At 37.6% G+C, this 12476-nt stretch overlaps 1 protein-coding gene across 1 annotated transcript in view; it reads left to right on the top strand.

Annotated features, from left to right (window-relative positions):
- Nucleotides 1–12476, top strand: part of UBE2G1 (ubiquitin-conjugating enzyme E2G 1) — a 112988-nt gene that overhangs the window by 95753 nt on the left and 4759 nt on the right. The window contains exon 5 of the mRNA XM_006863279.1: nucleotides 3486–3609. Within this exon, the coding sequence (XP_006863341.1) occupies nucleotides 3486–3572 (87 nt within the window). The 3' untranslated portion in view covers nucleotides 3573–3609. The remainder of the gene's footprint in view (nucleotides 1–3485; nucleotides 3610–12476) is intronic.

The following is a 12476-nucleotide window of genomic DNA, read 5'->3' as shown; positions in this document are numbered from 1 at the left end:
GGCAACAGGTACTTCATTTGCATAATTAACTATAGTCACTTCAATTGTATAGTATATTGACCAATATCTGCAAGATGATACTAATCACATGGCAGCTTGCAGGCCAGGGCCAGATAAAAAGTATAGTATCTCAAGTTGTGAACAGCTTGCCCAGAAAATGTCAGTCAACCTGTGACAACAGTTAACACCTTTCTGGCTTAGAAAATTAGGGCAAAAGTAACTTCAGAGTTTAGGGGGGTAAATCTCTCAAATTGTTTCTCCAAAGAACCAAGGCAAAACAACCTTTTATAAAGAATCTCACTTGACCCACTGTTTCATTAGGTTCTTGCTCAAGACCTGCTCTTTTAATAAGACCAGAATGGACAAGTTGCATTTTAATTTTCTAAAAAGGTACATTAAAAGCAAATAATGGAGAATATAAACATGCCAAAATTATTAGCCCTTCAGAATAGTACAAAAAAGTTAGGTACTGAAACAACAGAAGCTACTGAAAAAGTAAAATCATTTTCTTGTTGCTAAACAACTTTTCATCGACCTTAATACGAAGTTGAATGTACAAAATATGGCTTCTAGCTTATACACCACAAATTGTGTAAAAATGTATTCCATTCTTATTCATGAAACTCACTAATCCCTTTTCTAGTTTAACTAAGCTATGTCATACTTAAGTAAATCATAACATTCTTACAAACAGTTTATTTACCGTATTTGATTATTCTTCAGGCATGCAATACTTGTACTCATCTTTTGTTTTTCTCATCTCTCACTCAGTGGTACTGATTCTAGGAAATGCCCATTTTTGTTGCAGAGCTTTTTCCTGGATCTCTTTATCTTCTGTGTCAAAACTCACTCTCAGTACTCAACCCAGCTGCTTTCCTTGGGTTTTCCCCTTCCTGAAATTCTTTAATGGCCCTTCTTCTCTTTCCTAGATCCCATTTCTTCTTTTTCTGTTGGTTGACTTCCTCCTTTTTCTGTACTTCATCCTAGAGTCATGTTTTAGAAAGGTTATGTGATAATTAAATTGATTCCTTTTGTATCTAAAAGTGTTTTATACTTGTAGCAACAACAATACTTTGTTTATAGGAGAAATAAATAAAATTTCCACAAATTTATCTTTCAGCTTTTATTGATGCTGAAAAGAAGGTTGATGCCACACTGAATCTTGTCTAGTTTCAGAGAAGAATCTCTTTTATCAGCTTCCTGTTCAGTTATTTTCTTGATCCTTGGTATTGTGAATTTTCAATGTTTGTAAATAATATAGAGATTTTTTTTTTTTTTTAAATTTCTATTTGATATATGCTCTTTCAGTCAGAAGACTTCTAGCTATGGAAATGTTTCTAATCTTTGTTGACTCCTTCCTCCTCCCCTCCCCCCCCATATTTAATATTCTCCCCTTTCTTGAACTTGTTTAGTTGGTACCTAGATTGATCCTTAATTGAATTTTATATTTTTCATCTAAAAGAGTATAAGTTTTGAATTTAATTTCTAATAGCCTCTTGTTATGTTATCTCCATGGTTTTTTTTTTGTTTTTGTTTTTTTTTGAGTCTTAACACCATTTAATTAATTTAATAGTATCTTGAGTTTTTTAGGAATATTATAATGAAAGTATAATGAAAGATTTTTTAAAAATTAAGCTTATTGAGTTCTGTTTTTTATATTACTTCTTTTGTATTTTGAAGACTACTGCACTCAGTAGTTGTTCTATGCAGTTGTCCATTCATATTTTAGAAATGAGGGTGTAAGTAAGCAGACTGGAACTTTGTGTGTGTGTGTGTATGGTGGGTAAGGGCAATATTTACTTATCGACAAGTTTTACTCAAGGGTATTGTAGGTAGAAAGCTAAGAGTAAGAGTAGGGGAAAATGGGTATCAAATGAAGATTAAATGCCAAGTGAAGGGAGTGATTATTCTCATTATCAACATCCACAGTAGCAGCCCTATTTCTTATACTCTTTAATATGTTTATGTAAAGTCTGTATATCATCATTATTATTATTTTAGAAAGATGTTGTACTTGTCAGTCATCTGTACATCTCTCTAAACTCTTCCACCTATCTGCCATTGACTTCAGTCCTTTTTACTTCCTACTTTTGGAGAATATCTCCAAAAGATCAGAATGTTCTCGTATGTAATCATACAACCATTATCTTACCTAACCAAATTAACTATAATTCCATAATATATTCAAATGACCTGTTTGCAGTCATATTTCTCTAATTGTTCCCATAATGTTCAAAACTATTTCCTTCTTTAAGCCGAATGAGAATTGAAAGAACTGAAAGACTTTCCTGGTGTCTAGCCTGGATAAGTTCCCTTCTTCCATGGTTCCATTATACTTTAGCTCACAGTTTATTGTAATGAGTGGCTTACTGGTGTATTTTGTTTGGAGGACAACACTCACTTGTTGAATCTCTTCCTCTAAAAGGGCAAGGATTAGAAAGTCCTATAATCTTTGCTGTCCTACCTGAATGGTATTGCAAAACTGAAAAAATTGAGCATTTTGTAAGAATTTTCTGCTATTCCACATTAGGTAAAATCAGCTCGGTTCTCATGTGAAATTACCTTAATGCTATTTTGTGTTCCATTTTTATGCTCCTGGAAGCAGTAGTTTATTATGTGTACGTGTTTTATTTTTGGTCTTAGAAATAGTATGCAGTATCATCTCAGTATGACACAGGCATCTCTCCACTCATTTACTTTATACATAATGCATTTCATGTTCAATTTACTTTCTGGGAGAGCTAGTAATCCTTCAGATAACCTAAATGTCTCTTAGAAAATTATAGCTATCTTTTTACTGTACAGACAGTCCTCAGATTATAAATGCTGGCTTCTATGTTTAAGTCGAATTTGAACTTTGAGTCAGTTCCAATTCATAGCGACCTTGTGACTTGAAGTCCACTGCTGACCTTCCATCGCCACAGCCTGTGGCCTTGAAGTACGTTATGTAGTTCAGATCTGTCAGTTAGCCAAATGTTTGTCTTAGTATAGAATAGACTTTTCTATGCATTTTAAAAAAATATGCAAAAAATACATGGCCAGATACATTAAAATATCTTTAGTAAAATAATGACAATAATAATAATGTGTTGATACATGTCACAAAGTAGTACCCATTTGTTAGTACAAACCATTGTGAGATACCTTGAATTTTTGATATAATAGGCTTTATTGGCAGTTGGTTTTCAACTGCAGGTCCTATGTGAGTTGGACATTTGTCACCTGGGGGCTGCTGGTATTCATTTAGAACTTAAATGGGTTTTTTTGGTGGCTTTTTCCTTTTTAAAGAGAATTTTAACTGTATGGTTCCTTTTCATAGGAGATTTCTCCCAGCAGAGTACCATGTAGAAGGATTTTTAGTGCTTTCCTATCTTATCTACTTTTAACATCATAAATTACCCAAACCTTACATTCAATATTAGAATAGTCTTTGGGATTATAAGGAGAGTTTGCATAAAATCATTTGATGACTTTTATACCTACAGAAAGAATGGAGGGAAGACCGAAATGGAGAATTCAAAAGGAAAGTTGCTCGCTGTGTAAGAAAAAGCCAAGAGACTGCTTTTGAGTGACACTTATTCAGCAGCTAGTAACTTCACTTATTTCAGGGTAAGTTCATTTTTTTTCCATTTTCTAAATGCAATATATATGCTTTGGGAAGTGATGTGATTTCAGTATTTGAATTGCTTCTGGTCATCAACTTGGTTTTTGATAATGCTATCCAGTAGCCTGGAGATTCTCAAGGATTTGGTGCTGTTTTCCTCCTTTAGTTAATCGTTTATAGCTAGATATTCTCTTAAAATAGTTGGCATGTTCAGTGTCTACAACCCTGAGACACAGAATTAGATGGTGCTCAGCTACCCCTACCAACTGCTCTAAACGGGTCACATTAGAAGCTCCCGGACAGAATGGGAGAAAAGTAAGAAACAATACTCAGAGTTATTTTTTTTAAAAAAGACCAGGTTTACTGTTAGAAATTGGTGGAACCTCAAGGCTATGACCCTCAGTCACCTGTCAGGTCTGGAATTGAACTCACCCCTGTGCTTCAGTTTTCAGCCAAGTAGTAGAAGGCTCTATGAGAAGAACAGTAACACTAGAGAGGTATGCACACCTTAGAATAATCTACCTTTTGAGATCAAAAGTGTAGCATTTGTCCAAATACAAAGTGCAGAGGAGTTAGGAAAGGAGAAATGAATACAAGGAACACAGGGAAGAAGAAGTGGGCTAAGTAATAGTACAATGAGAGGATTGCAGTCCAGCAAGATGAAACAAAATGTGTATGAATTATCATATGTAAAACTGATGATCTACTCCATAAACTTTCACCCATTTCACAATAAAAAGGTAAAAAACAAATGTTTCTTTTTACTGCTATTAAAGCCCTTGCTTTATTTACTTTCTTCTGTTTTACCTTTTTGGTCTACCATTTTGACCATTGCTGGACACTGAAGTTTCTTACATTTTCTCATGTTAAATTATGTATGGTAAGGGATGACATGACATCAATGTCTCTTAAACTGTTTTTGAAAGAAAGGTCTTATTTCATTATATACTGCCAATACTAGTAACTATCTACCATTTTTTACATCAGTTGGTCTTTATCTCCTTCTTCATAAAATTTTCCTTTTATTGCATAGAACATCAGATTTCAAGTTTATCTTAGGTCTAGCAGACCTATTTAGAGTAGGACACAGAATTGATTACACATATTTTAAACTGTGTGGTGCTGCAGGATAATGCACTGGTCTCATAGGTCAGTTTGACTCACCAAGTCAGTGATTCAAACTTACTAGCCGCTCCTTGGAAACCCTTTACAGAGTTGTTGTGAGTCAGAATCAACTCAATGGCACTTAACAACAAGTTTTAAACTGTGTATATGTGGAATTATGATGTATATATTCTTTTGTGAGTTTTATTATTTATGTATTTTGTGACTTCTGTTGCTCAACATTTTATTCTTAAAATTCTTATTGTTGTGTGTATTTCATCTGTTTCCACTGTTGGATTTCATTATATATATTACCTGTCTCCTCTTGATTCTCATTGCACTTACTTTTCAACCTGGGACAGGAAAGATAATGTGTCAGGGCTGTTTTAAAGGGTATGGCTATCTTTGTTTTCTGCTGCACATAAACCACAAGAGTTTCTGTAGGATAACCACCCAGGAGTGGAATTACTGAGTTAAGAGTACATCCACAGCACTTCAATGAGATAATGTCAAATTGTTTTTCAAAGCCCTGCATGCCTTTATTTGTTTCATGTTCTCTGTAATATTTGATAACATCAGACTTGGGGGCATATTTTTAAATCTGGAGAGTGCACAGTGGTATGTCATTGTGGTCTTCATGTGCATTGCCCTGATTACTAATATAATTGCATTATCAGTTCATGCTTCCTGTGTGAAATGCAAGTTGAGGTTTTTGTCCTCTTTCTGTTAGCTTTCTATTATTTCTATTTAGACTCCTAGGATTGTCTTGTTGGTATCTTTGGAAAACAGGTTTTTTTAAATTTTAATGCATTTGTACTTATTAATCCTTTTAACTTTGCCTTTCATAACAGTTGAATACACTTTGATTGATTTTTCATATGGTATCAAGTTAGGGGTTCATCTTCATTTGAACAGTTGATTGATTGCAGCATTTATTGACAGATTCATCCTTTTACCACTCATGTAGAATACTGATTATGTTTAAAAAATCACATATCCAGATACATGTGGTTCTGGTTGTCCCCTCTGTATTTTGCTGGTTTATTTGCCTATTCTGGAACCTATATTATAGGGTCTTAACTTCTATTTGTTATTTTCATTGTTAATTGTATCAAATGCAATTGTGCAATTCAGAAGCAAGGGTAAAGTTTATATACCACTCATCCTGCTTTCATGTTTGGTAACTCTGGTTTTTTATGAGGTTTATATGTTCTTTGCTAGTTCCTTGTGATAACTTTAAGATGCTGAAAATAAAACTGAATTTCCCTTTTACAACCAAATATATCATAACCGTACATCTTTCAAATAATTTGTTTCTATCTTTCCTCTTTGTTTTTGTTCTGTATTGACTAATAATCCTGACCTTGTTTTATTGTCATTACAACTGATCCCTTACATCTAGCCAGTGGTCCATGAATCTGGTCTTTTCCCTACTTTTGACTCTCGGCCTGCCACCACTTGAGAACAACTTTGGGTTCCCTTCTTTGTTATTCTACTTTTTAAATGATTACTATCAAATTAATTTTGTTGTAGTTTGGGTAAAAGCTTATGTAACATCGTTTTCCATCCAACAGTTTACACACATTTTGTTTGCATGAAGCTAATTACAAACCCCTCAGTATAACAGCATTCTTCCCACTTCCTCCCTGGGCTCCTTTGTTTGCTATTGGCAGTTGCAGCCCTTCTGGTCTCTCATACAGTCCATGTTTGCAGAAATATGCTCTTCATGTGTGTTACTGTTCACTCTGTGGGCCTGCCTGTTGTTTGGCTGTACAGTGATTCCCAGAGGTGGATTTAGTTCCAGGTTTGAAGGGTGTCTAATGACCATAATCTTAGGTGTTCCTCTAATCTCTGACAGATGAGTAAGTATGAACTACGTTATGCCAGTTGACTTAGATATCTATCCCCCAACACTATTATCCTAAGCCCCCAGCCCAATGGATCGTTTCATTAGGTACTTAGTTATGGCTAAGAAGTTTTTATAACTTTTGCCTCTGTATACTTTAGTAGGAATCCTGGTGTGGCACTGTAGGCTAATCACTGGACTAATAACCTCAAGGTCAATGGTGTAAACCTACCAGCTGCTCCTAGGAAACCCTATACAGGGTTACTGAGTTGGAATAGACTCAGCATCACTTTAAAACAGCAACAACAACAGGAAATCTTTTCTGAAGCAGAAAACCTATGTTGTTGTTAGTTGTAGTCATGGTTCCGACTCACAGGGACCCTTTGTACAACAGAACAAAACACTGCTTCCAAACTCATTCAGGTGGTTATTGACAGAGTCAGTTTCTCACTGGCTGGCTGAAATCCTTGCTCAGCTCTTCATAGATTAGCTCACAATGAGCCAATTGGTTTCATCAGAGGAGGGAAACAAGTAAGAGTGAGAAAAATGGTGAATTATGTATAGAGTATGTTTCAGTTTCTTTTCCAGAGGGTAGGGATCATGTTGCCTAATAGCTGAGTGCCTTTCTGGAATTGTCCTCCACTAAAAAGGCAGTCGTTAGAACTGAGCAAAGGGATATTGAATAGTTCAAAATCAGGAAAGATAATGTGTCAGGGTTGTTATCCTTTCATCTTATTTTTTCAGTCTGCATACTGAGCAGATAATCTGAGAAGCTGGATTATATGATGAAGAACCTGGCATTTGGACTGGAGGAAGTCTTATTAATAATTTGTGATAAGTAGGTGATACAGCCTTGCTTACTGGAAGTGAAGACAACATGAAATACTCACTGATAAAAATCAAAGACTTCCGTATAGACTGTACCTAAGTTTAAAGAAAACAGAAATCCTCACAACAGGACCAATAAATGACATCATGATAAATGAATTAAATTTGGAGTTGACAAAGACTTCATTTGACTTGAATCCACAATCTATGCTCAGAAATAGCAGTTAAGAAATCAAAAGCTGTATTGTCTTAGGCCAGTCTGCTGTAAAAGACTTTGTCAAAGAGTTAAGAGCAAAGATGTTACTTGAGGACTAAGGTGCACCAAACCTGAGCCATGAATATTTTTAGTTGCCTCATATCTATGTGAAAGTCCGACAGTAAATAGGAAGATGCATGTGAATCATGGTTTTGGCAAAGAATATTCAGAGTATTGTGGACTGCCAGAAGAACAAACAAATTGGTCTCAGGAAATACAGCCAGGTGCTCCTGAGAAGTGGAGGAAGGTGAGACTACTCTCGTACTTTGCACATATTATCAGAAGGGACCAGTCCCTGGAGAAAGACACCATGCTTGGTAAAGTGGAAGGTCAGTGAAAAAGAGGAAGACCTCCAGTGAGATGATGGATTGACACAAAAGTAGAGACAATAAATGGGCTCCGAAACCTAGCAATAATTGTGAGAATTGTTCAGGAATTGAATGTATTATTCTGCTGTACATAGGGATGCTGTAGATGTTGGCGTCTGAATAACAACAACAAAAATAGATGACGTTCCCTGGTTATTCCTGCTCCCCTTGAGTCCCTGCATCCAGTGACTGGTACATTTGGAAGTGAGGGAGATTGGCACAAAGACTTGGACAGCCATAGCTCTTGCCTCACCTTGGAAATTCTCAGAAAGTTCATTTCAGTAGGATTGATTAAGGCTGTTGATTGGACTGTCCCCTGGGTTCATTTCCCTCTTCTCCCTCATTCTTGTTTCTGGGACACTTCCCAGTAAACCTTCTACAAGCAAATCTCTGCTTCACAATCTGTTTCCCAGGGAACCTGACCCAGAATGCTAGACACTGTGGAGCCCAGAACAATAAGATAGAAGACTTGTACATTTACCTAAGTTGCTGCAGGTGTGTGTGAGTGAATCCAGAATCATTTCTCACAAGTAATGTTAATCTTGGTTAATGATGCTAACTTCCCCTCAGTTCAGAGGATGTCTGCCAGGTTTCCTCATTGTAAAGTTTGTATTTTTCATTTTGCAATTAATATCTAGGGAGAGATATTTTGAAACTAGGTAAATATCTTGTGTCTCCTCAACCTTTGACAACTGTTTTGGCATCTCTAATGCAGCTTGCCTACAACAGTTGTCAAACTAAATGGGATTTTCTTGTTTCCTCATTTCGTTTATTTATTGGGATTCTTTTGTAAAGAAGAACTGTTTGGTTGGTCCATTACTCCAACAAACATCTTCTTTACTCCATAGAAACCAGGAGATGCTCATTTTGATGTATGTGTGATGGCCACCATAGAGGATTTACAGCTCTGGGTCTGCTGCATGCACTTGGATAGGAATCATATGGATTAAAGTGTGATCCCAAAGGATGTCATTCATCACACTTTGTTGTTAAGTGCCGTTGTGTCCATTCAGATATATAGTGACTCTGCTACCAGCTTTGTGGTTAGCAGTCCATTGCTGATCTTACAGTGTCATATCAGGACTCTTCTCACTAGGCAATTGTTTGTTGTTGTGAAGTGCCGTCGAGTCAGTTTCGACCCATAGTGACCCTGTATAGGGTTTCCAAGGAGCGGCTGGTGAGCTTGAACCACCGATCTTGCAGTTCAAACGGCTTTGCAGTGTGGCGCATTAACCCACAGCGCCACCCCAGGACTCCAGTTGTTTACTTGAGGGTTTTTTGGTGGTGGTGGTGGTGTTTGCTATTTCCAGTGTTTGACCTCTTCATTCACATAATGGGAGCATCTTTTGAATGTGTTTTCCCTGACTAAAGATTTAAGATTTTATGAAGGTGGAGCCTCCCAACATGTTTAATTAATACATTATTGATTAGACCATGCTATCAGCCAAGAATTTCTCTTTGGTTTTCACTCTTTTTAGTGGATCTACTCAATCATATTTCTTTAGCCTCCTGTTTGTTCAGCAGTGTAATTTCTCCTTTCCTGTCAGAGCGAAACCACATGTTGCTACTAACATATTTTATTTTATTTATTCTAAAACAAAATTGGAGAATCTTTGGGTGCTTTTCCAGTAAGTCACTCCATTTAAGAACATCTTAGATACACTTTGTTGTTGTTGTTGTTGTTAAGTGCCATCGAGTCGGGTCCGACCCATAGCGACCCTGTACAGGGTTTTCGAGGGTGTAAATCTTTACGGGAGTAGAAAGCCTCATCTTTCTCCCGCGGAGCAGCTGGTAGTTTCGAACCGCTAACCTTAAGGTTCGCAGCCCGATTCGTAACCACTACGCTACCAGAGCTCCTTACACTAAGCACCTTATATTTCAGTGTACTGTATGCATCTCATTATGCCTAGGCCCCTTTCACAACTTTATTTTCATCAGAAACTTACTTCATGTGAGAAAGCATCTGCTATACCATTCTAAAGAAATTGCTGTCTCTTTCATTTCCTTTACACTTAGTATATTAAATCCCTTCCACCATATTCTAGAAGTCCTGGTATAGTGTTATATGATAAGTAGTGGACTGGTAATCACAAGGTCAGCAGTTCAAACCTACCAGCTGCTCTTTGGAAACCTATACAGGGTTGCTGGGAGTCAGAAGTGACTCGATGGTACTTAATAACAGCAACAACATCCCTTTCTCTGTAGTTCTGGTGTGGCTCTGAAGACTAAGCACTGGACTGCTAACTAAGGTTAGAGGTTCAAACCTACCAGCCATTCCTCAGAAACCCTCCACAGGATCACCATGAGCCAGAATTGACTTGTCATTCCTACTTTTCAAACTATCCTCAACAAACTTTTTTATTTTTTAATTGTGAATCGAGTGAAGGTTTACCGACAAGATGATCAGCTTTACATTCAGCAAATCTCATACACTTTTGTTTCATTTCAGTGATTGCAATCCCCTCCATGCAGCAACAATTATCCCACTTCCTCCTCTGTGGTTACCCAGGCACAAATACCAAATACTCTCTTTCAAACTCTGATGTATCTGTGGGATATATATATATATATATATATATATAGTTGCTGTTGTTATGTGCCGTGGAGTCGGTTCCGACTCATAGTGACCCTGCACAGGGTTTCCAAGGCTGTAAATCTTTATGAGAGCAGAAAACCTCATCTTTCTCCCATGGAACAGCTGATAGGTTTGAACTGCTGACTGGGAGATTAGCAGCCTGATTCGTAACCACTATGCTACCAAAGCTCCTTATATATATCTATACATCTATTGATCTATAGATATATAGAGATAGATAGATAGATGGATGGATGGATGGATGGATGGTAGGTCGGTCAGTCAATATCCTGGAGTCCTGATGTGGCCTGTGTTGTCAGTTTGAACTGCAAAGTCAGTGATTCAAACCCACTAGCCACTCCTTGGGTATCCTATACAGGGTCGTTGTGAGCCTGAACTGACTCGATGGCACTTAACAACAACAAATATATATCCCACTCTTCCTCCCATACCCATTTAGTCTGTGTCTCTGTCCATGTATCTACACACAGAACACTGTTGTTCCACGGTTGTGTCTATAACACAATTTACTTCGATCCCTTTGGAGTCCTGGTGTGGCGCTGTGGCTAATGTGTCAGACTGCAAAGTCATGGTGGTTCATGCTCCCTAGCTGCTCTTTGGAAACCCTGTACAGGGTCACTATGGGTCAGAATTGACTATGGCACTTAACATCAACAACAACCTCTCTCCCTTTAGCCCATGCATACCTCCCTGTGTCTTCACCTGGCTCCATCATTCTTCTATCACTCTCCCTTTTCTTGATACTTGCCCTCCCCCTTCTTGTACATTGCCCTCCCCGTTACCCCAGTTAACATGTGTCTAACCGGTAGATAATCCTTTTTGCTACCCCTCCCAACCATCAAAGAATGAGTCTTCCAGTATGAAAACCTTTTTTGAGTTTTTATAATAGTGTTCGGATACAATACTTGCCCTTTTGTTACTGACTCCGCTTAATGTCCTTCAGGCTCACCCATGTTATGATGTGTTATACAGATTTACTGTTATTTTTTAGTGTTGCATTTAGGCTGTCTTCGTTTTTTGTTTTTTAACTACTGTGAATAGTGCTGTGATACACATGTTGTTGTTGTTATATGCCGTCGAGTAGGTTCCAACTCTCAGTGATCCTATATAGAGTTTCCAAGGAGTGGCTGGTGAGTTTGAACCGCCAACCTTGTTGTTCAAAATGACCTTTCATCCAGTACTTTATCCCATAACACTACACCAGCACTTCATGAAGAACATTTGTTGTTGTTAAGTGCTGACGAGTCAGTTCCCACTTATAGTGACCCTGTATAGGGTTTCCAAGGAGCAGCAGGTGACTTTGCGCTTCAAACCGATCTTGTGGTCTAGTGCTTTAGCCCACAGCACCACACCAGGATGCCATAGGTGTACATATATCTGTTCATGTGCTAGCTCATATTTCTTGTGGATATATACCAAGTACAGGAATTGCTGGGGCATGACTGTTAGGACAGAGTTAGACATAAGATTTCTGACGTGATTGAAAGTCACCAGGGAGGAGCTGAAGATCCTCTTGGAAAAGAGCAGAGTTAAAAGCAAGGACAAGGTCTTAGTTAATTTCCATATTTCTGGGACAAAGGAAGAAAGGGGGAGAAAAACATGGACTTATTTTATAAGGAGAGCTAGTGACAAGGCAGAGAGTAGGTATTAAAGATCTCAGAGGAAAAAATGGGATATAAGTGGTCACCTGGGTTTCAGTTTAAATGAGACTCAAGCCATGGTATTTTCAATAACCTCATATGGATGCGAAAGCTGAACAGTGAATAAGGAAGACTGTAGAAGAATTGATGCCTTTGAGTTGTGGTGTTGGAGGAGAATACTGAAAGTGCCATGGACTGCCAAAAGAACCAATAGATCTGTTTTGGAAGAAGTGC

This window comes from Chrysochloris asiatica, unplaced genomic scaffold, assembly GCF_000296735.1.
Source record: "Chrysochloris asiatica unplaced genomic scaffold, ChrAsi1.0 scaffold00054, whole genome shotgun sequence".
In the NCBI taxonomy this organism is placed as follows: domain Eukaryota; kingdom Metazoa; phylum Chordata; class Mammalia; order Afrosoricida; family Chrysochloridae; genus Chrysochloris; species Chrysochloris asiatica.
This window is presented reverse-complemented; position numbering and strand designations above follow the sequence as displayed.